The sequence below is a fragment of the Sander lucioperca genome, chromosome 18 (assembly GCF_008315115.2).
Source record: "Sander lucioperca isolate FBNREF2018 chromosome 18, SLUC_FBN_1.2, whole genome shotgun sequence".
Classification (NCBI taxonomy): Eukaryota; Metazoa; Chordata; class Actinopteri; order Perciformes; family Percidae; genus Sander; species Sander lucioperca.
The window spans coordinates 7,603,384-7,629,820 of record NC_050190.1 but is presented as its reverse complement, the minus strand read 5'-3'; the positions used below and the strand labels follow the sequence as shown (position 1 = coordinate 7,629,820).

Sequence of the window (26,437 nt, the reverse complement as noted above, 5' to 3'; positions counted from 1 at the left end):
CACCTCTTCTCTTGTCTTCCTGGACCATTCTCTTGACTTCACCATGTTTGTAACCACACCAGTAAATGTCTAGAAGGAGCTGAGTATCACAGTCATTTTAAAGCTGCCTAATTGGTGCTTATTAGGCTTTATTGCTGCTCCCTGACATCCACAGGTGTTTTCAATACCTGATTGAAAACACTTCAATGAACCTCTGTTCTTCAGAGTGGTAGTCTTTAAGGGGATGAATAATTGTGTCAATGAAGAATTCACAAAAGAAACATTTACTACTGTATTACAAAACCAATTGATGTCATTTTAGTTGCATATGGTTCTTTAAGAAGTCCTTGTAGGATTTCATTCTGAATACAATTACAAATGTACACTAAATTCCCTAAAACCATTTACAGCATTGGGGGGGTTGAATAATTTTGAACACAACTGTATATATATGTATATATATATATGTATATATATATATATATATATATATATATATATATATATATATATGTGTGTGTGTGTGTGTGTTACAATGATGATGCACCTTACTAGAGTGGCTCTACAATTCCATTGTACTTAAATGCAATGACAATAAAGGCATTCATTCATTAATGAAAATATTGTTCCATACTTATTTTTTATTTTTATTTTTCCTATAATGTCTCTATGTTTATATATGTTTATATTCTACTGTAACGTTTCCCCCTGGGGATCAATAAAGTGTTTCTGATTTTGATAAGATAAACCTTTATTGATCCCAGCAGTGGTTTTTGGTTGTTCCAGCGGCACGACGACAGTAATGAGTAGAGAGAGATAGAGTAAAAGAAATACATAATAAAAGGTACATAAATCTAAAATAAGAAGGAAACAAACAATTAAACTATACAAGAGCATATGGAGACAAACATGGGAAGGAATGAAGGAATAAATATTGAATGGGTAAAGTAGCAGATTACTTTATGTGCAAAAGTGGTCTAAGGCATGGAAGGCATTGTATACAGTTTATAAATAGTTCCTCCATATCTAGCTGTATTTTGCAGCCTTTGCTTCGCTCTCTTTCATGCGTTGATCCTCAGCTGCCACCAGGGGGCGACACTGACCTTTAAACACAACCACTCACATGTTTCATGTTGATTTTTTTTTTCTTCCTCCAGCTGTTTCATAATTGAACTAACGGAGCCACAGATGTGAACTGAGTCCCATTGAGTTACACGCTCTGCATGTTGTTCCCCAATTAACAGCACACACACACACACACACACACACACACACACACAAAGACAAGCGTGCGTGCGCGCGCGCGCGCGCGCGCGTGTGTGAGTGTGTGTGTGTGTGTGTGTGTGTGTGTGTGTGTGTGTGCGTGTGTGTGTGCGTGTGTGTGTGAGAGCACGTTGCATACCAAGTGAGAAAGTCAGTCACAAAAGAAAGCATTGAAACATTGAATGCACGCGGTCGGTCCCCTCCATGTTTTCCCTTCATGGCTGCGCAGACGGATCTTTGAACCTGATGCCACTACTGAAATAAGATAACCAGGATATGGCTAAAGTACAATACTTGAAGGAGAAACGTGATTTCTGCTCCGTGCCATGGATGTGATTCTGGACTGCGTACAAACTCCACGGAGATCATGACTTCTGAGTAAGAAGGAGCCGAAGCAGCAGACTTTTTTGTTTGACTGAAGAGAAACAACATTAACAACAGACATGTTCAACTTAAGATCTTTTATTACGTGCCTTTTAGTTTTAATTCCAAAGTCTCAGGGTATAAATGTGGTTGACCGGGATGGACAGGCATTTCTACAGAATATTTTACGATATTATGGTCAAAATAATTCAATCTCACCGGAGCATCTGGATGATTTACTGCTGTTGATGGCAAACAGAAGATCTGAGGCAGTAAGTGAAGGAAATCCACTGGCAGACCAAGAGGTGAGCACACGAGCTATTTATATGTATTCAACTTATTTATGATCATTTACAAAACTGCACGGAATTTAAAATGAATTTGTAATTTTTAAGAGTGTAAAACGTAGTTATACCTTTTATAAGACTTATTTATGAAAAAAAAACTCAATTGTGAATGTATTAGTTGTAGCCTATACACTTACAAATATAGTACTTTATTATTGATTTATTGTATTTCATCTTGTGAAAAACTTTGTAACATTGCTTAGAAAAGGGCTATATAATATTATTATTAGGCTATATTATTGTTATATATGTTATATGTCTATATAGTAATACATACTGTAATACATGCCTAAACCTTCTGTCTAATGTCTGACTGATTAGTTATCTGTAGGCATTTGTAGTTAAATGATTGGGCTTTTTTTTAATCAAATAGTAGTCATTACTTCATATTTAATGCCATTTTGTTTCCATTATTCCTTTGTTTTGTTTGCCAATATGTTTTTTTTAGCTTTTTATGTAATCAATGCAATAATGCACACAATATGTTGAAAAGCCTTTATGTATTGAATTAAACTTACATGTAAGTGTATAAGTCTTACAAGTACTGTTTTACCTTTACAGTATAAGTCTAACTTCATAATAAATGTCCCTTTATCCCCTGCCAATTATAAAACTTTACTTATATAGTACAAATATATATATATATATATATATATATATATATATATATATATACAATATAGCATATTGTCATACAAAAGTGAAAAATACATCTTAAAGAAGACAGATGTGAGACATTTGGAGCATTAAACACAAAGCAGGAAGGACTTCAGAGAGAAGAGAGAGATCTAAAAACAATTTTAAAAATAAGCTGTTTAATATGTTCTTTTTGCACCTCAGTGTTCCTCATCAGAGCAGATCTTGTCCCACTTTGGGTTGAGTAATGTCAGTAGGTTGAATGTTGGACATCTGGGGAGGATCTGCCCCGCTGTGTTGACCCAGGTGCTGCTGCCCTACTGCCCCTACACCGCCCCCAAAGCTCTGCCGCCCATCGACTACACTGGTGAGTTGCTTCATCACAACAGCTGGTTTATTTGTTGAGACCCCCTGCAACCCAGATAATTCCCAGGTCATGGGGGTTTGTTGCCTGGAATCTGGCAGACAGTATTACACAGTCCCTGTGGATGGAGGACACCCCCTTGGTTGCAATTTCCTTTTGCTCGTAAACCCTTAAAAACAAGAGAATGTGGGGTATTTGTCTGGACTAGGACTGCTGCACGATATGAGGAAAATATCCAATAACGTTGTTGAATATCGCAATAACGCTATTACTAACAATAAATAAACAGATATTAAAGTGTACTGCATTTCTGCTGCTTTCAGTATTCTGCTAAAATACAACAAATTGTTTGTCGAATTTAAAACAAATGAAAGGAAATTATTTTTAAACATTATTTTTAAACACTTTATTTGTACTTTTCCAATTATCACATAAAACAATCATATTCTCTATTTTACAAATAACAATAGAAAAACAATCCCAACAAGAGAAAGACAAAGACAGACCAAACCCAAAATCAACCTGACAGACTTGTCACAGACAACAGACGGACAAAAAAAAAAAAAGAAAGTGCACCTAACATTCCTTATTACAGGACTGACCATGGGCAGGTGTAAACATTTATAGTTCCAGTTCCAGACCAGGTAAATTGTTCACATAAGTTATCAGAGGGTCCCAGGTTTTGTAGAATCTGTTGATGGAACCGTTGAGGGTACATCTGATTTTTTCCAGCTTAACATTCTGCATAATGTCCCTAATCCAGTGGTGGTGTGATGGAGGAGTAGCAGCCTTCCATTTAAATAAAATCAAGCGTCTAGCTAATAAGGAGAAAAAGGCAATGACCCTCTGTAAATGAACAGGTGGAATAGATCCCGTTGTATCAGAAAACCAACCAAAAACAGCAACCAAGGGAGAAGGTGAGATGTTATAAGCATAAGCATTAGAGATGACTTCAAAAAAGGATGACCAGAAAGGAACAAGCTTTGGACCAGACCAGAACATATGATAGGAAGTAGCTGGCGTCTGTTTACATCTATCACATAAAGGGTCTACGTTCGGAAATATTCTTGCTAATTTGGCTTTTGAGAAGTGCAACCTGTGTAACACTTTAAATTGTATTAAAGAATGTCTGGAGCATATGGAAGAGGAGTGGACTCTAGTAAGAGCCATATCCCATTCCTCATCAGACAGCTGCGCCCCCAAGTCATTTTCCCACTGTTCTAGAATATGTGAAATAGAGCGGTTGCAGCTATCCATGATATGGAAATAAATAAATTATATTCTGCTCTTATTCAGCATATTAACCCTTTCAACATTATTTTATTGAAAAAATTGAACATTGAATCAGTTTTCTACTGATACTCTCATTCAGATAACTCTTTTGCGATATGTCGCCGCCTTTCAGGATGTGTTTATTGTGCAAGTTGATATTACGAAGATGATAAAAAACGATTTATTGTGCAGCCCTAATCTGAACACTGATTGGCTGAAGTTTCATCTGATGCAGGGTCAGAGGGTCTTCCCTTCTCTCCATCTCTTATATATTCTGTGTGTGTGTGTGTGTGTGTGTGTGTGTGTGTGTGTGTGTGTGTGTGTGTGTGTGTGTGTGTGTGCGCGCGCGCGTCTGCGTGCGTATGCGGGTGTTTGAATCTGGACCTTTTGTCTCGGGTCATCATCCTCTATCCCCCAGTCTAACTTATCTGTCTCCACTTATGACTTTCAAATAAAAAAAAACAAGTCATCTGCTGTTTAGGAGCCGTAACACACACACACACACACACACACACACACAATGTCCTGGATTGAGCCGCTGGCCTCTCAGAAACGCTCCCTCCCCGTCCTCGGTGCTGTTGACCCAGTCCCAACCAACTGTGACTGTTGTTCATGATGCATGCTGTTCCTTCTTCTTGTGAGCAGAATCTCTCCTCTGCAAATAAATAGTTTAGTGTCTCTTGTTGTTAGATGCCTTTGAAGAACTAGTTCTGCCCAAATAATGAAATATTATTTAACAACAAAATAGACATGCTCATCATGCTATGTGGTCGTAGATACGTTTAGCGATGTTGTAATCAGGAGCTACATTCAATCTTATTTTTTTGTTTCTGTCACAAAAGGAAACCATGTTGTCCATGAGTTGTGGTGTGGGAAAAGTCAGCTCAGTCTTTGCTTGCTCACTAGTTAGGAGGCTTATTTAACAATCACAGCCACACGCCTGCACTAACACACTAACTCCCATGCTAATTTTTACAGTAGCTACATTTTGCATATAAAGGGCTGGTCTCACTCAAATGTAATTTTAGAAATGATACTAGTAACCAACAAATAGAAGAAGTTTGCTAGAAAAAAAACAATGCTGAGGAGCGAGCAATGGCAATTTAAAGAAATGTAGCTCAGTTGGCCATGTTTTTAGTTTGAATACAGTTTTAATTGACTCAGATACAGATTATTATTTTATATTAGTTATTTTCACACACATTCCTGATGGAAAAATCCTCTAAAAGTGACAGAGTTTCACAGTTCACGCAGCAGCAGCAACAAGTGTGTTTCTAGAATAGAGAATTGTTAGAAAAGTGAGATTAATAAATAGAGAAAAAGGAGCTCAGAAGATCAAAAACGTAAATGTCTCTTCCACCAAAAGGATTTAGGGACGCCATAACCATAAGCCTAAAGCATTAAAGATGTCAAGGAAGAAAATGCAGCACTATAATGTTATTAGTAACTGTTTCTCCTTGATTTCTGCCCTGCCAGTGTGGGGTTATGGGTTTCTGGCGGTCACTGTGATCAACCTGGCGTCTCTGCTCGGCCTCTTCCTGATCCCCTTCACCAAGAAGTCTTATTTCCCCAAAGTGCTGACCTACTTCATCAGCCTCGCCATCGGGACCCTCTTCTCCAACGCTGTGTTGCAGCTCATACCAGAGGTTTGTAGGTAAATTCACCTTTTGAAGATGTTTTAGTGCTTCATGAAGGGAAGTATTGTATGCTAACATGCCACTAACATTCCCCTGTCTATCCACAGGCTATGGGTTTTGATCCCAAAGTGGATAACTATGTGGCGAATGCAGTTGGAATATTTGGAGGGTTTTATATCCTGTACTTCGTGGAGAAGATGTTAAAAATGGCTCTCAGGGTAGAGAATGAGGTAAGATGACAGGGAGTGCAGTACGTGGGTTTATGTGCAAAGCACTTTTCTTTTATTGCAGAGTGATATCATTCATTCCGGTTGTATAACTGCCAGTGAATCGACGTGGTTCATTAGCTGATTTGGCTGCTAATTAGTGACCACCATAAGGACAATTAGACTTTATGGGAGTCAGTTACATTATTTATTACTGTTTTAATCATTTTGCAAAAGGGTCATGGACAAAAGGGTCACAGATTGTAAACTTCAAGTCAAGTCTCCACTATTAATATAGTGCCAAATTACCTCATGACACTTTTCATATAAAGCAGGTCTATACCACACTCTTTAATTTACAGAGACCCAATATAATGCCAATATAAGATTTATATGATGGCACAGAATCCTAATATTATCTTAACCAACACAGAGGTATTCAAACCAGGAAACAGGAGGAAAAAACAGAAGCATTTTTTTTTTGGTGAAAGCTAAAAACAAATGTCAGAGTCAAAAGAATAAAGCTATAGAGTATGAAAGTCAAACTTTTAAAAGAATAGTTTGACATTTTGGGAAATATGCTATATAACAAATTAGTTATAAATAGCAACAAATAGCTTTGAATAATTAGCTGTAAATATTTGCAGTCATAAGGTATCACAGATTTAAAGGAGGCATATCATGCTAATTTTCAGGTTCAATCTGAACTGTATTTGATGTTTCTACTAGAACATGTTTACATGCTTTAATGTTCAGAAACACATTCTTTTTATCATACCATCTGTCTGAGCCTTTTGATACTTTCACAGTATTTATTTGGCACTTCAACCAGTGTTATTATAAAAAAAATCTCACTTTTTACAATATGGGACCTATACAATTTCAAATATCCCCTCAGTCTACGAAATCATTAAACCTAAATAGTGTCTCTTTCTGTTGGTCATCTGACTGTCTCTCTTGTCCTTAGCATGGCCACAGCCACTTCACTCCTGCAGAGCCACTTCAAGAAAACTCCCTCCACAACGGAAACTTAGGGGAGAACAAGGACTCTATCGTTTTGACCAACATCACCACCATTGCCACAGACAAGAGCAGCCCGATCCCAGAACCTCCGCATACAAACGTGACACCTCCTCAGGTAACAGTGCCCACCCTCATGGCTGAATGAAACCGTACAGATCGGGGAATTATACTTTTATTTTACTCTTGAAAGCAACCTCTTGGGATTGATTAACTCTGTCTGCACACAATGTCATATTAACCCAGACAGCAATCACAGTTTATTATTATTATTATAATTATTATTATTATTATTATTATTATTATTATTAGAGATGCACCGATTACAATTTTTAGGCCGATTCTGATTTCTGATTTTTCATTGAGTTTGACCAGCCGATACCGATTTTAGCCGATTCCGATTTCATTTTTTCTAACCACTTTACAGCACACACAACTATTTATTTTCTATCTTTTCTTTAATAGAAAATTTACCATTTTTCATAGAACATGGAACATTTTTTGAATAGATAATCGATCACTATAAAATAGAACTATATAAATGACTACTGTTTTTTTTATATATATATTTAGCAATCTAAACTTCTGTATGTATGAAAACAGGAAAAACAGGTAAGGGCGAGAAAATAATATATAAATAACAAATAAAAATAAAATAAATATAGCCTTGCAGTATAAAGATATTTCTCAAAACACACACACAGGCCTGTTTGGACGTCAACAGTAACGTTACCTGAAAACAGCATGTAGTTCCTTTTTTAGCAAGTTTGCTTTATTTGTCATTGTGCATAAATATGAACAATACCGTTGCTGTAAACAGGCTTATCTGCTGCTAACATCAGCTACTGGCGGTAGGTTTTTAATGTTGGTTTTGAGCGCTATGCATCCCCACTAACCTGGAAAGTGTTTTAAACAGTAACGTTAATATAGCCTGGTCCTACCAGACTCTGGTACATTTCATTTGTACAGAGAGTCTGGCCTCTCTCCATTGACAACATAGACTGTATATAAGAATGGACCAACAGATCCCGTTGCTCTGGACGGAGACCAGTGAAGGCCTTTAGAAGCACTTTTCTGGTGAGCGCTGAGCGTTACTGCGCAGCCTCCAACTGAGAGAGACGACGTAAATGTGACGTGAGCAACGTGTCTGAAAGTTGGAAGTCTTCTGGTAGCTGTGCCAAGAGAAATCTCAATCATTCCCAATCTTGCAGAGACGGAGAGTGTAGGTATATGTAAGGAGATAACATGGACACAGGCTAATTATTGCTAACTAAAATGCTAGTTAACATTAGTAATTAAACTTAAACAGCTAATGTAAGTCTAAACTGCCTGCGAGCTTCTCCTGTACTATATGGTAATTCCTCTACTATGCGACAGTAAGTCGCGTGGTTATGACACAATCGTTAGCCTATTTTTCCAAAAACGTCTGCTACGGAGCCATAACGTGAGGTAGAAGGTAATGGAGCCTTTTATACATTATCGTGTTTCTTTAGAAATAAACAATGGACAAATAGAGTCTTTAAACGCTTCAGATGTAAAGTTATTCGCTGTCAAAGTGACGCCAAAATGAATGGCAGTCAATGGAATGCTAACGGGGGGTGATCGCTTTGTAGCATCAAAATGGCGCCATAGGAGATTCGAGCTCTGAAGCGAAGCTTACCCCCTTGATTGACAAGTGTTAACTTCCTTGAAGGCAGGTACTCTGTTGAAGTTTAAAACTATTGGATCTGCCCAGAGCCACTCTGGATCTGCCATAACCAATCGCTAACGTTTGGTCGTGACGTACGTCATGCGCATGTGCAACAAGAGGGGAGACCGACAACAACTATCGGCTTATATTTAGCATTAGCATCGCTAGCGTTAGCCTTAGCCAACTCCTTCACCACTAACCGAGCGAGCTGGAAAATCAAACTTTTCCCGAACCCCGTGGTGAGGAAGGCCACAACATCATGGCCACCAACACAACTCAGCAAAGATTGTTCTTCCTCGGGCTTTAACTGGATATTCGGCAGCGTTGCCACAACGGACCAAATGGCTTCGCTCGATCTTTCCAGTGCACGTCCTCAACGTCATCGTTCTCAGACACTCCCTCTGTTCGCTGATTGGACCGCCAAATATTTGACCGGAGAAAACCTAAGAATATACCGCAAACTAGGGATGGGCGTATCGATCCTGTGGTATCGATAGATCGATATACTCACGCTACATTTGGCATTGATTTCCTTAAAAAAATATCGATATAAACTAAAAAATAATAATTGGGGGTGTATGCATCACTTTCAGCTGTTTTAGATTACTTACTTAAATGACTATGTGCCGGGACACCCCTGTACCTGGCGGCATATTGAGCTGGCCCATGTCACGTGACAGGAGACGAGCGAATGAGCGTCAATGTGAGACAGCCGACAGCGACACAGCCAAGGGCCTGAAAATGTGTATGTTTTTGTTCATATTTAATTTATTTAATTCATATTTATGTTATTTATTTTAATGTATTTGTCTTGTGATTTGTCTTAAATGTAATAATATTTTTACTGACAAAAATTGCCAATAAGAAATTAACGGTATCGATATCGATGAAAATGCAAGAAAAAGTATCGGTATCGTATCGACTCCTAAAAGTGTGGTATGGCCCATCCCTACCGCAAACCCAGACGGAGTACTGAAGGGAAATGAAAATTGAGCGGAAGTAAGTAGGAGGGCGGAGCCAGGCTAACGTTAATACAGCGTGTCGGAGGAATACAGCGTCTCTTTTTTTTTTTACACAGCGGCCAGCGGGGCGTCAGTGGCACAGGGACCACAGCGTTCGCTAACGTTAGCTTCTTGTCTCAGCTGGGGTCTGATAAACAGTAAATTCATCAAAGTCAGTGTGCCCAACGCTATTTTCCGATAAACTGTAGCTGTCATATTTCACGGGACCCGTGTGAGTGCGGTTTTCATGTTCCAGTTGTTCAGCCTCAGAGGGGAGAGAGAGAGAGCGGCTGACTGTTCGCCTGAGATCAGTAGAGCAGACGGCTCTGCAGAGCCGTGTATAATTACGACTTCATGACATTTCATAAACAGCTGATTGAGCGGCAGTGCGCCGCTGCTACATGCATATAGCGGAAACCCTGCATGTGCACGTGTGGTGCTGATGTTGCGCGATGTAAATCATGCGCCTCCCGGCAGGTCGCCAGTCATGGCCAATGACGTGAAAATCGGCCAATTCCGGTCACCAGCCGGTCAATCGGTGCATCTCTAATTATTATTATTATTATTATTATTGTTAATGTTGTATTAAATTACATTTTATCTAATGAGTGGGTCTGCCTTGAAATGTTATCTGAAGTAATTGTGTGCTTGATAAAGATTAGATGTCCACCTCGGTCCTCTATCACAGACACACCTGACGGAAATGCATCATGGACTATAAACACATTACTGTATTTAAAACATCTTATCAGTCGTATGGTTCCGAGTTATATGGTTGCATGGTAATTCAATTGTGCCAACGTCAACAGTATTTCAGAATATGTCATCTTGTTTTTCTATAAGCCGGTGTTTAGTTTTAAAGAGTCATTTATTGAGCTGTTATCAGTGCCACACGGTGATTAGAGCTGCTGTTAATGTCAAACAGTGAAATCTCTTGTGTCATATGGAAAAGTCTGGCTTTAAAAGGATCAAAGTACTAAACAAACAGATATGCCAGTGTCACAGAGGGGATGAAGGCCTCAGATCCTTCCCCTCCTAAATGCTGGAATTGTCAGACTCAAGCACAAAGACTCCTTGTTTGGCTGTGGCCATTAAAAGGGTCGTTTTGTCACTGCAGAGTACCTTCAACCAAGGCCCAAAGGCTCTGTTTATGTCCGACTGTTCTCAGGTTTCCCATTAAAAACACTTGTGCCATTATATTTGTAATGGAAGAGTTCCGCTGCAAATGCTGCACATTCATAATCGATATCTTTTACATTTTGTGGATCCAAGATGGACACGCTTTGTTGATTAAAGCACTAAAGCATTAAAGTACGATTTCTTCAAAGTCCTTATTTATAGCCATGCTAACAACTTGACCCTTGGGATGGCAATGGCTGTCTGTCACTCAGCCTGTTTTCACTTTGGTCCAACCATTGGAGGGATTGCTGTGAAAGTTTGTACAGACATTCATGGTCTCCAGAGGATGAATCCCGCTGACTCTGGTGATCCCCTGACTTACTGTACCTATATGCACCGCCATGAGGTTTTCTGTGAAATGCCTCCACAAATATTAGATTGCCACTACATTGTGTACAGACATTCAGAGATTTAGAGGTTGTACCAGAATAGGTTTACATGGTTTAATTTTCAAAAAACACCATATTTTTGTTGTACTGCACATTGCTGCAGCTCCTCTTTTCACCCTGTGTGTTGAGCTCAGTGTTTTAGCTACAGAGTGAGACCTCTCACTTCTGTTCCATCTTTGTTGGGAATCGCACATGCTCAGTAACTAGGTAAGGACTACTAGCCAGTCAGAAGCAGAGTATGAGGGCGTGCCATGCTAGCAGCTAGGCGAGCATTATAACATGTGTTACAAAGTGACCACATTTGTCTCTGAAGTAAAGGCTGGACTACAATAGAGCTGTTTGGAACAGTTTGTGAACAGTGTTTTCTGGTGGAGATGGTAAATCCCTTTGGGGTGGACTTTTTTTTACTTTGTAAACCTATAACATGCACAAAAAGATATATAACACAATAAAGGAAAGAGAAAAAGCCTAAAAGCATAATATGAGCACTTTAACCCAATCGGGCACCACCATCAAGTCAAAATTTCAACATGTCCAATATTTTGGTTTATGACTTAAAACTTGCTACTTTACTTACTACAAATGACATTCCCTAGAGCTAACGCGATAAAACTGGCAAAGCCAATTTAGGTTTGAGATAAGTCAAATTTTAGTTACATTTAGTTTTTCCACTAGATGCCACGGACAAGTTCATTTTGCAACAGTAAAACATCCCGCTAAATAAGTGTCATGATTGTTTGTTGATGTTATGTGTTTATGTTATATTTGGCTGATATATTGTTATCAGAACTCCCAAATATTGGGGCGACCTCTAGCTCACCCAGTAGAGTGTGCGCCCCATGTAGGCTGAGTCCTTTGCAGCGGCCTGGGTTCGAATCCGAGCTGCAGCCCTTTGCTGCGTGTTGTGGTGGAAGTTTTTCGATGCAGCAGGTGTAGATGTTTTAAAAATAGAAGGTGAAACAAAATAAGGACAGTCGAAGACTAAACCAAGTTAGGTTTTTTTGTATTTTATTAAATATATTTGCAAATATAGGAGGAACACATTTCACAGAAGGCACGCAGCACAGGTGTGGAAAAGCTCTTCAATGAGTGAACAGAAACACTGAACTTAAATACATCGTGTATACGTAAACATCAGATGGTTAGCATTTTCATTGTGAGCATTGTCGCTGCCCAATCCATACCGGGAACCTGACTTGGTTGAGGTATGGCAATGCTCTTGAATGGTTAGGGTCAGGATAGTCTATATCCACGACGTTCCACTTCTGGGATTGCTCTGTTACTGCTGGAAATTCTGCCGCATGTCCTTCTTTTTGGCCGGATGTCCGTTACCTTCCTCTTTCTTTGTGTTGGCGTTCTAAACTCCGGTAGATTTCTGAGGACTATGGTTAACTGCTCCTCAGATCTCTGCAGGGTAAATCCAGACAGCTAGCTAGACTATCTGTCCAATCTGAGTTCTCTGTTGCACAATTAAAACAACCTTTGAATGTACACTTGTTCCACCAAAACAAGTTCCTCCCGAGTCGCCCATGACGATTGTGATTGGTTTAAATAAATGCCAATAAACCAGAGCATGTTTCTCTCCCATCCCGGAATGCTGTGTGGACTAGCCAGACCTTCCTCCGCAGTGCTGTGGAGGAAGGTCTGGCAATGCGAGACTAGGGTCAGGATAGCCCATTGGTCTATTGAAGGGGGTTAAAGCAATCAAATTGAAATTTAATATCTAAACATTTTTTTGCTTTCTAGTTTGTAGTATTGATGATAAAATGCCAGAAGGAGGTATTAAATATGCCAATGCAAAATGTTCAACTTTGTCCTTCATTTTCTGGATGATTTGAACTTTGGATTTCAAACATATCATTGTGTGTTATCTTTGTGGCTCACTGAAGCCACATATGTCATTTTACACATCAATCTTCTTTGGTGTAATCAAACAGTGGCAGTAGTCGTGTGTCTTTAATCTTATCATATTTAGTCTTATCACTCTTATAGGACATCCAGGTGTCGGATGTGATGTGCCACTGGCTGCGTGGGCAACGCATCTCCAGCATCAAGACGGTGGCGTGGATGATAACCCTGAGCGACGCGCTGCACAACTTCATTGATGGTCTGGCTATCGGCGCCTCGTTCACTGTGTCGGTACTGGCGGGGTTCAGTACGTCCATCGCCATTGTATGTGAGGAGTTTCCCCACGAGCTGGGTGAGTCAGTCTTTTACCAACTTGTGCTGTGCAGTCAAACATTGCCTAAATCCAAAGAATTTATTTTAAATTCTGATGGAGATCCAAAGTTTATGAAAGAACAAACAGATCTTTCTACTCCCAAAGATACCACATTTTTCAGGCTAAAGTTAGTAGTTAAAATGTTACAAGACATCTGCAATAGCTCAATTTGATGGCAGGGTGCATCCATAAAAACAGTCTCAGGTTTTGAATATTTAAATTAGTGTAAACATCAAATGGCTTCAATGAGCTGGAACGGGCTTATACGGGAAATATATGTAATATATGATTCTGTGAGACAGGGTGGAATAAAATGAGATGAATTTTAAAGCAATGTAAAGGTAAATTATCGGATTTTAAGGGACTTAAAGAAGGTTATATCTTTTCACTCATGCTGAAAGGGCCATTAGGAATCTATGATCTTTATCGACCTCTACTGATATGCTGCAGAATTGCACCAAAACTCTTCTTCAATGTGTTTCAACTCCAAACACTGAATAAACTCAAATGTAGAACCCCTGGAATGTACACAATCCAATTAAATTCAAAACACTTTTGGTGCCCTTGTAGCTCACCTGGTAGAGTGTGCGCCCCATGTACCAAGGCTCAGTCCTTACCGCAGCGGCCCAGGGTTTAAATCTGACCTGTGGTCCTTTGCTGCATGTCTTCCCACTCTCTCTCTTTCTCTCCCCACTTTCCTGTCTGCAACTGTCCTATCCATTAAAGGCCGAAATGCCCAAAATATAATATTATATATATATTCTAAACACTTTATTTGTCCCCGGCCGGTCACCACTTGAGCAGTGAACCGGAATACACTCATGTAAGCAATAGGCTGTGTGTTTCTGCTAGTTTTGCTCTTCTTTATATGCAAATGAGGTGGACAGTATTAGAAATAAAACAATACAACACTATTGTATTGCATTACATTTCATTGTACAGATGATTTTATAATGCTACGCAGAACATTCTTTGTACTTATCTGTATAGCATACCCAGTGATGAAAAAATTCTTTTCATTTTTTGTTCTGTCTGCAGGCGACTTTGTCATCCTGCTGAATGCTGGTATGAGCATACCTCAAGCCATTTTCTTCAACCTGCTGTCGGCAGTGTCGTGTTACATCGGCCTTGTGTTTGGAATCCTGCTCGGGAGCAACTTTGCCCCCAATGCAATCTTTGCCATCGCAGGAGGAATGTTCCTGTACATTGCACTGGCAGACATGGTGAGTGAGATTACACCACCTGAGGATACTCTACATTGCTCCATGAAAAGACCAAAACAAACAATGTGGTAGTCCATTTCTTTACACTTTCTGACTTCTCTACCATCTTTGTGGAACTAAGCCTTTGGTTCCTACTGAAGATGGGAATCTTTAAAGCTGCTATAATTAATATTTTTTTTATATTAACAATGGATCAAATGACAACACATATGTATATATGTTACTTATAGTGACAAACCCACAAGAAATTATCCCCCGACACTGCAGTTCCCCTCAATTCTACAGAGTGTTTTAGCATCTTTCAGCTCAGTGTTTTGCAGAAATATGAGCAGAAATATTGGACTTACATTCATTTGGTGGCCAGAAACTCCAAATGAATGCTTATGTTGCTCTGTGCCTGTTAGCTGTGTAAATAGGCAACTGTTTGCTAACGTATTTGTCAAATCAACTTTCAAAGGTAATAATGTGTTAGTGGCCAAAAATCAATAAATGCTGGTTCAACATTGATCAAAAATACATTCTTTTGTTGTTTAAAAAGGGTCAGAAATGTTCTGAACTGTAACATTTCTCAAAAAGACACAAAGTTAACACACTGTTATCAAAAGTTACATATTTCTATAAACTGCAAGCAAGCAAAGAGTGGTTTTCTTTACCTTCTCAGATTGGTTGATTTCAGTGGTGGAAGAAGTATTTATATCATTTACTTGAGTAAAAGTACTAATACCACACTGTAAAAATACTCTGTTCCAAGTACAAGTCCTGCATTGAAAATGTTACTTAAGTGAAAGCATGTAAGTGTCATCAGGAAAATGTAGTTAAAGTATTAAAAGTAAAAGTATTGAATGTAGAAAATCCTCTCATTTTACTGAAACCGGAAACGATCCAAACAGTTCTGTCAATCAACTAAGTGTTTAATGGTCTAATCATTTCAGCTGGACTTATAGGCCGTTATATTGTTGGGTAGTTTAATCGTACATCGTATTTTATAAATTACGAGTTGTATTTGTAAAGTAACTAGTAACTGAAGCTGTCAGATGAATGTAGTGGAGTAGAAAGTACAATATTTCTCTCTGAAATGTAGCGGAGTAGAAGTACAAGTACCTCAACATTTGGACTTAAGCATAGTACTTGAGTAAATGTACTTAGTTACATTCCACAACTGGTTAATTTGAATAACTTTAAAAGAAGAGGTGAAGAGGTAAAACTATCCATAGTATAGTATCCAGTAATAAATAAGATAACAACCGGAATAAGTATACTTTTATGGAGGAGAAAGATGTTTTTGTTCCTAACTTGTTAATTAACTCGAGAGAGTTTATTTGAAGAGTAAAGGAGCATAGAGGAATGAGCTATTGCAGGCTCTGGGTACACAGGATCAATGCATTGTTGGTTTTGGTCTTATCATGGGATTTGTTGACAATTAGACAAATAATCTTTTTGATAAAGTTAAAAATGATTACCTCTTTTTTATCACCATTTGGCCAACCTGTAATGTCAACATCAGCAGTCTGGCAATGTTCTTTTCTCCAGTTTCATTTCATGGAAACAAAATGATAATTGTAGCCACACAAAAGTCAACTGATTCACACTTCTTGTTTATATGTTGTTACTTCCCATTATGTAGTTACTTCCCATTATGAGTGTTGAACAATGAGGCCATTGTATTTTTGATATCTGATTGTCTTTCTTCATCTCAGTTTCCAGAGATGGACAACATATTACGGGAACAGCAGCGGACTTCCACCAAGATCGTCTTCTTCCTGATCCAGAACGCAGGGCTGCTCACCGGGTTCACCATCATACTGCTGATCACCATGTTCGCAGGAAACATCAACCTGGGCTAGAGGGGAGGGAGACCAAAACTGGAGCGAAAAATTTAAGAATAAGCTGCTTTTGTTTCTGCTCACTCAGCTGGGCAGGAAAGTGTAAAGTGAATGTTTTGTACAAACAAAACTAAAAGGAGAAATAATTCTTTTATATCTTTTGACTATCAAGTTAGTGGAACGTTTACTCCATAAAAGGGAAAATCTTTACAATCATTTGATGTATGAACTCTAGTCAAATTGTGTTTTGAAGAGACAATAAATTATTTTTTCAGTCTTCATATTGTGTGAATTATCTCACGTTTGTTATACTGCATTGGTGCTCTAGTGTAAACTAATATAAGCCGTGTTGTCGTGACAAGTTATAGTTTTGCCTGTAATGACAGCAAGTTTTTTTGTCTGTTTGAATATAGTTGGTATCTTAATGTCTGTCAGATTTTGTTAAGATGTTAATAAAACCTGTGGGATGCTCAGATTGTGCTTCCAAAGGGCAAAATATAACAAAAATCACCACCACCAGCACCTCAAATGGCATGAGCTCAATGGGACGCTACAAATACCAAAACAGCTGGTAAATTTCAGAAGTTTAAAAAATATATATATTGTGTGGATTTAAGATTCTAATGTGATTGTTTTGTTTTTTTAAATTTCATCTACCTGTAAACGTGAAAACAAATGGTAAAGTGATGCTGTTTTTTTAATGTCATGTATAGTATTGTGTGGATATCTTATTTTATGAAAATTATCAATTCTAAATGGCCAACCATGTATTATATGCCAGTGGTTCCCAGCCAGGGTTTCAATATAAATCTGATGGGTTGTAAGCAGAAAGCAGAAAAACATAATTCTTTTACACAAAATTATATTTATATTTGACTTATTTCTCTTTTATAATAAACTAAATTATTCAGACCTTGGTCTGCAAGGGGCAGCCAATCCGCATCAAAAAAGGACGTGTTGCAAGCTGCGTTCATGTAACACCGTAATTATCTCTATCTTTAGTAGAATAATTAACAGCCCAGTGGGGAAACACTTGAGCTTCAGTTGTCATTCCGCATGGAATATATCGAGGATGTATGTTTGACAGCGACGGAGGTCTCAACACCCATATGGCAAAATACATAGAGTTTTATATCACGAGAATGACGGGATGGTTGATTTTCCCATTCTGACGGTTATCCGTAAATGCAGCAAATCCGAGGTGGAAATGAGGAAGTGGGTAAGACACCAGTGACTGTAAATAAAAGTAGCTAGGGGACATTAAATGACACAATTGACTTCTGGAAACGTTGCTGCGCTCATCGCATCCAGACTCTGTTGACAAAAAGCATTCAAAATTACACGTAAGTCATGTTTATTTATCTCATTTTACACATCTAATCAAAATCCGTGGCAACTTTGTGAAGCTAGCATTGATGCTAGCTGCTGTTAGCTAGCTAATCCGTGGAATCAAAGACTTTTCTTTAAATGCGACACAACTAGTTTTTACATTTTTGGATATTAATGTTGAATGACTACGTGATAAAGATGGTCAATGGCTAGCAAAGTTAGCATTGCTGACATAACCTGGCTTGAGAAATCAAATTAAAACTGACTCGCGTGGCGTTTGAGGGTCATTGACACGGCTTTGTTTACCTTCTAATTTATGTCACACTCCATTAAGAGTAAAAAAGCCACATTTGTTTACATTCATAAAGTAAAGTCTTATAAAGGATGTAAAAAAAGCATTAAGTCAGTATTTAAGTGGGCGAAAGCAGGGCTGTAGTCAAGTCCACCTTTGTCGAGTCCAAGACAAGTCCAACACCAGGACTAGTCGAGACCGAGTCAAGACCGAGTCCAAAAAAGTTTGAGTCCAAGTCAAGACCGAGTCCACATAAGAGAGTCAATACCGAGACAGGAAAAAAAAGAATCCTCTTCAAGACCACTTACTGAGAGAGTAACCCACATAGATATTTTCCTGCTTTAACAAACTAATGGTGTTGTCCCTATAGGTCCATCCTGACAGATCCAGTATGTTATATCTATGGTAACACACTATAGGAAACACTATAGTAACACACTACAGGATCAAATTAGGCCATATTATTTACTTAAAATATAAAATGGAAATGTTCCCATTCTTGAACTTTTAACTTGTGCTGAAATGTGTGCCAAAATTAAACAGATTGATGCCTGATGATTGAGGTACAGTATATGATGCAGCCAGGTGTATACCAGGCGACCATTCACAATGCCTGTTCTAGATGGATTTTGACTTAAACTAATACATGTTTTCTGAACGAGCGCGCTTCATCAGTGTTTTTGTTTTGAAGGAGGAAGTTACTTTAGAACAGAAGTATATTGTGCTGGACTCGGTCAAGACCAACTAGAATATTTGGTGTGTCAAGAATGGCCGAGTCCGAGACAAGTCAGAGTCCAAATACCAACGAGTCCGAGACAACAGAAAAGCGCCTTGAGTCGAGTCCGGACTCAAGTACTACAGCCCTGGGTGAAAGAAGTCTTTAAAGTTTCACAACTTGGATTTTGAAAGTACCAGTAACGTTACTTCTTAGCTGTACTTCTCTAAAGTGTACTTACCAACTCTGATACATTCATTACAAGCTCATAGAGCCCAACGTGATATCTTTCAATTTCATAAGTAGTTGAACTAACAACCTAAACATCTAAATAATTACATTTATCATAACTCAAATGGAGAATATGCCAGCAAATAATTTATATTTTTACTCAAAGTCACTATAATGATTTTATAGAGTGCACTAAAGTTTAGAAATATTGGGACAGGGGTCAGCACACTGTGATGCTGAGAAGAAACAAAACAAAAGGAATATATGATTGCAAACAGATTTTTCTAGTCATTTGTAGTATTGTGTCACCTCACATTTTGCCCGCCTGTTTTCCAAAGCAGGGCTGAGCCATGGCCAGTTTTCAGATCCGGAAGTATCGGGATGACGATGCAGAGGCAGTGAAGGAGCTCTTCAGCCTGGGGATGAGTGAGCACGTGCCTTCGGCCTTCATGCACCTCCTGAAACAGCCACTGACCCAGATGGTGCTCGTGTGCCTGTTCTGTGCTCTCATGACCAGCTCCAAGTCCTTCCTGCTGCCCATCCTGGCCGTCACTCTGTTGCTAGCCGGGGCCCGGCAGTTTGTCGTCTACATGTTCAACAGCTACATCGACACCTCGCTCAGGAAGGACGTCAGCAAGATCGGTGAGGCCTACCTGATGCAGAAGGACTCTGGTTTTTGGGTGGCTGAAGTTGATGGTCGATTGGTTGGCATGGTGGGTTGCCTTCCTAATCAGGACGCGCCTGCCTGCTTGGAGTTGAAACGCATGTCTGTACGCCGCAGTCACCGTGGAATGGGCATCGCTAAGGCTTTGTGTCGGACAGTAGCTGATTTTACTCGTGACAGGGGTTATGCAGCAGTCGTCCTGTACACCTCTGTGGTGCAGACAGACGCTCAGAAGCTGTACGAGCACATGGGCTACGAGAAGATACGAGAGTTTGTTATTCCTGAGCTCGTTGCCAAAATCACAAACTTCACTCTGTTCGAGTACAGACTCGATTTACAGAGAGATGGGAAAAATGACTGAGTGGTCTTGAAGTGAGACTGTAACATTTCAGGCTGAGAATACCGTTCGTTCCTCCAGTTTATATGCTAATGTTTTCCCAGCATGCATTACAAAACACTCAGGACAGCTGGTCAGATGACAGCATTAACATGAGAAACAACACTTGCAGTAAAAGATTAGTCATGCTTTCTCTTGTTACCATCACACACACACACACACACACACACACACACAGAACAGATTGATAATTTATTATTCTTTTTTTAATAGTTGATAGAAATATCTACTATTTCCACTGTCAAGCTGTTAAAGGGTCTTGTTGATTTAACTTCTTGAAAGTAATTTATTTAATTTTGTAAAGGACTTCCTTTTGTGAATGATATTGAATGATACTTATAATAAAGTTATAGATCTGAGCATGCTCCTGCAATTTTGTAGCATTCATTTTTTATTTAATTTTGTAGTACCATTAGGGATGCACCGATCTGAAACATGGGGTTGGTATCAAGCCTGATACTACTGATCATGGATGGATCGTGGATCATGACATGACCGATCCAAATTAAATACAGTTTTTTTTCCCTCAATGTCATTATAAAATTCAGTGTTTCTGTTATTGATTTATTCAGTCATAGCAGGCCACCAGCTCAGCTTTTAGTGCTGCAGTAATCCCTCCTAAAAATGATTCCAATAAGCAGTGAGGTGTACCGATTTTTAATTTTGAAAAAGAGTTGGATAGGTGCATCCCTGGTACTGTTATATGTCAATGAGGTCATTTTACCAAAACCATGTTATGAGATGTTGAATCTTGAGATGTTTTAAGTCTGACTTTAGGATTTCAATACTTTTAATAGCATACTTCACATTTTCCTATAAGCCAAAAATGTGACCTGAGGGAGGTAGGTCATGCACTTATTTTTTAACAGTATTGCCCTCTGACAGTATTTGATATGCATTGGATATTTCCCCTTTTAATCTAAAAATATACCCCTTCAGTTCCTTTTTGTTGCTCGGGAGCTGTTATATCTCTAGAGCAATCTTGATCACCTATTGTCAGATTCCTTCATACCAGAATAGGGACGTGTTTGGGGGAGCTATTTTTCAGTTGTTCACTCTGAAATGGAGCCCTACTGCTTTACAATTTTTTGTGCTGCCGTAGGCCTTAAAAGATAGTCAAAGACCTGTTCAGCCAAACAGGAAGAACAAGTCTCTTCTTTATGAGAGTCAAAGGAAGGTTGTGGCCACGGGGCGAGGATCCTGCTGGGAACTGAACCAGATATTGATGCCTCGGGTAATACTTAAGTTCTGCCCCGTGGTTTGTTTTGCATACAGGATGCTACACTGTCTGAGACTGATGCTCACAAGCTGTGAGGTTCTCAGGTTGTTTTTAATAACAGATCTAATGAATATTAGATGAATATTAGATCTGTTTTGTATCAAATTTGTGATTTAAATCAAAGTTTTAAAGAACATAATGTTTAGGCTTTACTGTCCCTAAGAATACTTTTGCGATGGGGTTGAAGTGAAACACAGAACACACTCAGACTTGAAAGTAAAATAAAAAATAAACATTGTAAAAATCTGTTTAATATCTTAAAAAACCCACAAACTTACATTAAACAAATGTAGATACACAAGTGCTCTAGTAGAATGATCTGTTCATTTCCACTGTTGATTTTGTTTTCATAACTAATGTCAAAATGTGTTGCCCTAAATGTTCTAAATTCTCTAATAAAAACATTATTTACACGACATTGTCTATTTCTGTTTAAACCTTGTCAGCTGTAATCTACTTACAAGTGAATGCAGTCATATACTTCACATCTTTATAGTCTGAGACTGTCAAAAATATCACCGGCCTGCTTTGTTTCGGTGAAGCGGGCCGGGTCAGGCAGCAGCTCGGACACCTCAGGACCAATGTGTGCCTTCACATCTCCATGGATGGATGTAGCCTTGTCAGAGGCGAAGCTGAGCGGTTAGCCTGATTTGAGGACACAAACAGGTACGATTTAGCACTCGCATGTCATCTGGTCAATGATAGATTAATTGAAAGCACATGTACACATCTATTTGTAAAATATATACGTGTTTGTCTTGCTCAATTTAACTCGGTAAGAGGTTTTTGTTTGAGAAAGCCACCCGAAGCTAACGGCTACTCCTGCTAGCAAATGGTCAGGGAGTGTCCCACTGACAGCTGACAGCACCAAATATCAGCCATAAAAGGGACGATTTTAACACCATTCACAGCCGTTAAAATAACGACATTTGCGCATTTAAACGACTAGCAAATAATGGAGTCGAGTTTATTTTAAATGTATAATGAGCTTTGGCTGGTGGGTATTGAGGCAGTGTGGGTCAGGATATCCAGCCCCTAATTGGGATGTTAAGGCTTTTTTTTCTCGTTTGAATTAAACAATCTCAAATCCAGATTTTTTTTTTTTTCCAAATTTCTCTTTTTAATGTGGTTAATCTGTGGGGAGAACATGTCATGTCAGGCAGCAGCCACACCCATGCTGTGATTTATTATAATTCCCAGCAGACATAACAGGAAAAATATTAGTATTATTTTAGTTTTTGGATTAGTAGTTGCTCATTATAAATGACTGACATAACATTAATTTGCTCAGTGTGTGGTATCTGTGCAGCAGTGGTTTCTCGGCTTTGAACTCACTAGATGGCACCACATTACATGTTTAGCTCCTATATTAACCATTGATGTTTTTATTTATATTTTGTAAGGATTTTTGTTGTTGACCATGCTGTTAGAATTGAGCACTTTCATGCTAATTAGATACACAATGAAGCAAGGGCTTAGGTTATAGTTCAACATTGGGGTGGGGGGGGGACTGTAACCGGGGGTCTGGGGCTACTCCCCCCATATATTAAGGACCAAACACTAAATTTCCTGCATTCTGGTCAATTCGTATGCAACAATTGTTGCGGTAATTGTGCTTTTTCTGCAACAATGTATAGCGCAAAGGTCTTAATTTATGTAAAGGAAATGATTATTCTCCTGCATTGTACAAAGACCTTCTTCATAGTTCCTGTTGTGCTCTTTAATGGCCCCGAACACCCACGCAGGTGTGTTCAGTTAGTCTGGCTGATTGGACCTCTCCCCAGGACTGTGTGGGCGTGGTTAGACTGATTGATTGACATCTGAGTCTCTTATTAGCTTTTTTGCACCTGTTAGGGCGGGACAAATGCCACCTTTATCATTGTTATTGGTAGAAAAGATGTGTATACTAATAAAGAGGTCTAATCAGCCAGAATAAGTGAAATCACCTGTGTGGGTGTTCAGAGGCTCCCCAGTGTGGCACAGTAGACACAGTTACTGTTTTCCGTACATGTTTTGAGCCCCCTGAACGGTTATTTTTTTCATATTTTTTTGAGGGGGGGGGGGGACATATCTCCCCCCCCCCCCCCCCACCACACATACACACACACACCGAAATCTACGCCTGCATTAAGGTAAAGTACAGGAATGAACAGGCTCTGCCCTTGTTTTCTATGGATGAGCTATTTTTTTCCTGTCTGCATGTTTAGAGTGTTGAGACCAGGCTGAATATCATTAACATGCATGTGGTTGAGAATTAAAGCCAACATACAGTATAATTAGCTGAGCTATTTTCATTATCAATGCATCTGCTGATTATGATTTCAACTAATAAATCGTTGAACAAAACAAATGTCCTGCCTGTCCTTGCTTGTTTGTCTGACAGCAATTCAATACCCAAATGTATTTCATTTACAATAATATAAAACTATGAAAAGCAGCAAACCCTCACATTTGAGTGAATGTTTAGTGACTGAAAGTACATTTCTTGACTTTTAAAATGGTTTCAGAATAATGTATCTGTTGATTGACTAACCAATTTATTGATAAATTACTATGTGTAATTGTTAACTATATGTATGTGTTGCAAACATCAGATTTATGTGGGTTACGTGTTATACTGTAGTGTACACTACCGGTCAAAAGTTTGGGGTCACTTAGAAAGAATACCAGCTGAGATCAGTTGCATTGTTTTTTTAATCAGGGCAGCAGTTTTCAGATTACATTATGTGCTTACATAATTGCAAAATGGTTCTCGACTGTTGTAGAAAGAAGTGGCTGATCTTTAATGTAATATCTACATTGGCCATTATCAGCAACCGTTCATCCAATGTTCCAAAGGCCCATTCTGTTTACTAATCTGATATCATTTTAAAAAGCTAACTGAGAAAACATTGGAGAACCCTTTCGCAATTATGTAAGCACATAATGTAATCTGAAAACTGCTGCCCTGATTAAAAAAACAATGCAACTGATCTCAGCTGGTATTCTGTCTGTAATGGAGTGGAATGGACATTTCTAAGTGACCCCAAACTTTTGACAGGTAGTGTATATTAGAGCTGAAACAATAAATCGATTAGTTGATTAACAGAAAGAATTACAGCAGCAGTTTAGAAAATTGGTAGGTAACTGTTAGTCATTTTTTTTTTTAGCTGAAATGCCAAAAAACCCTCTGGTTTCAGCTCCTCAAAAGTCAATATTTGCTAGGTTTGTAGTGTAATGATCTGGAGATGAAACGATTAGTTGACTAGACAGACAAATAATTGGCAACTATTTTGAGAATAATCGATTAATCATTGTTTTCATGCAAAAATGGCAGAAAATGTTTACGGCCTTTAAAATATATGGATTTCCTGCTTTTCTCTGTTTTATATCAAATGAAACTAAATATTTGGGTTTTGGACTGACAAAACAAGACATTTAAAGACATCACCTTGATGTAAAAAAAAACAAAACAGGGATGGACATTTTTCACAAATTCCTGACATTTTATACACCGAACAATTAATCAGTTAATCAGGAAAATGTTAATAATGATTAGTTGCAGCCCTACTGTATATGGTATTTTAGGAAAAAATTACACATACAGTACATGATGTAATTTAGAGAAAAAATCTGTCGCAACATTACAATCATGAGGCAGCACAAAGTGGCACTGATTTAAAAACGGCTTAGACGTGCACGTCTGCTGTTAATATGGATTAAATGACCTTTAGTGGCATTCAGTAACTATAGTATCCTCATGATAACTGAAACTAGTTTGGAGTCAAGCTACTAGAAAGGATTGAATCAATAGTTTAAACCATTTATCAGGTCAAAGAACAAGTATTTGCTGAGTACCAAAATTAAGTTGATCTGTTTCATATCTTTATACACAAAATGATTTGGCTTTCTGGCTGTAAGTCATAGTAAGTAACGCATCTGAAGACATCACTTTGAGATCTGAAAGCAAACATTAAATATATAATCTATAAAAGAAAAACGAATGCATTTAATCAAAATGAATGTTATTTTTTAGCCCTAAATTGAACACAGTTTTGTGACGTACTTAAGAATTCTTTACCTTGATGACATTATAATGATACCTTGATAGCTGACAGAGCAGTTTGCATTTCAGCCCATGATTCATCTATCTATGTCACTATGTAACACGCCAAACCTCAATCATATTTCCCCTGAATAGTCTTAATCAATGGCAGCTTGCAGGACGTAGACATGCTCATCTTTACCTTGATTAGTGGCGTTGATTTGTTCCTCCTGGACCTGCAGCCCGGCGGACGTGCAGCGTGGTCGTAACGCTCCTCCTAAAATTCCCCGAGTGTCACCTCTGTTCCTGCAACCTTCCTGTGCCCCGCTCTCTGAAAAGGCTCGCAGCAGCAGACAGCGTCTGGCTGAGCTGGTGACGCCTCTTTCTCTGCTATTGTCCTCATCTTCTGTAAGAAGGGGGTTCTTTGATTTTTGGCTGTCTGCTGCTTATCTCCTTATGATTTCTTCGGTAAGAGATAAGGGCTCGCCCTCTCCCCTCTACCTTCCCCATATCCCCAACACCCCTTCTTTCGGTCCTGCTTTTGTCATTTGCATAAAAAGGTGCAAAGAGACTGCAGAGGCTTATTTTGTGTCCCTAAACATCCTCAACTGAATAACTCTTCCTCGTCTGAAATCTTGGAAGAGGCTGAATTTTGTATATTTAAGATGTTTTCCAGACTTTATATGCAATTTTAGAGTTTTATGTAGGCTCTGAATCCTCAAACGTATAGAATCCCTCAATGAATACATCCCTGCTGTATGTGTAGGGATTTTACTGAGACTAAAGGCAGTACTTTCAGTTGTAGTATTTTGTTGTCCGGGTCCATGTTTGGTTGCTGAAGCTCCATGAGCGTTGCATTATTCGGGTATAGGAGAAATATCTCCCCCCCCCCC

The 26,437-nt window shown here is 38.8% G+C and overlaps 3 protein-coding genes and 1 long non-coding RNA gene across 5 annotated transcripts in view; 3 read left to right on the top strand and 1 right to left on the bottom strand.

Moving 5' to 3' along the window:
- Window positions 1-1,685: 1,685 nt before the first annotated feature.
- slc39a8 (solute carrier family 39 member 8) lies at window positions 1,686-16,894 on the top strand. The gene is made up of 8 exons (XM_031310116.2): window positions 1,686-1,910; window positions 2,793-2,955; window positions 5,701-5,870; window positions 5,969-6,091; window positions 7,035-7,205; window positions 13,339-13,546; window positions 14,606-14,790; window positions 16,488-16,894. The coding sequence occupies exons 1-8, from the start codon at window positions 1,686-1,688 to the stop codon at window positions 16,632-16,634; spliced, it is 1,392 nt and encodes a 463-aa protein (XP_031165976.1). The 3' UTR covers window positions 16,635-16,894.
- On the bottom strand, window positions 16,365-26,437 carry LOC116057584. Its single transcript, XR_004106851.2, has 2 exons — window positions 25,747-26,437; window positions 16,365-16,652 (listed from the first exon to the last, which is right to left on the bottom strand). It is a non-coding gene; the product is annotated as an uncharacterized LOC116057584 (long non-coding RNA).
- nat8 (N-acetyltransferase 8) lies at window positions 17,621-21,821 on the top strand. 2 transcript variants are annotated; one of them, XM_031310118.2, is made up of 3 exons: window positions 17,621-17,956; window positions 19,519-21,087; window positions 21,488-21,821. In XM_031310118.2, exon 2 carries the CDS (start codon window positions 19,531-19,533, stop codon window positions 20,203-20,205), a length of 675 nt encoding a protein of 224 aa, XP_031165978.1. In that variant the 5' UTR covers window positions 17,621-17,956; window positions 19,519-19,530; the 3' UTR covers window positions 20,206-21,087; window positions 21,488-21,821. The 2 variants fall into 2 exon arrangements, with proteins under 2 accessions (XP_031165978.1, XP_031165977.1); XM_031310117.2 differs by having other exon boundaries at window positions 17,625-17,956; window positions 19,522-21,087.
- The window catches only part of dctn1b (dynactin 1b), a 58,043-nt gene continuing 53,634 nt past the window's right edge, over window positions 22,029-26,437 (top strand). Inside the window, exon 1 of the mRNA XM_031310111.2 lies at window positions 22,029-22,186. The gene's annotated coding sequence lies outside the window, so the exon portion shown is untranslated. The remainder of the gene's footprint in view (window positions 22,187-26,437) is intronic.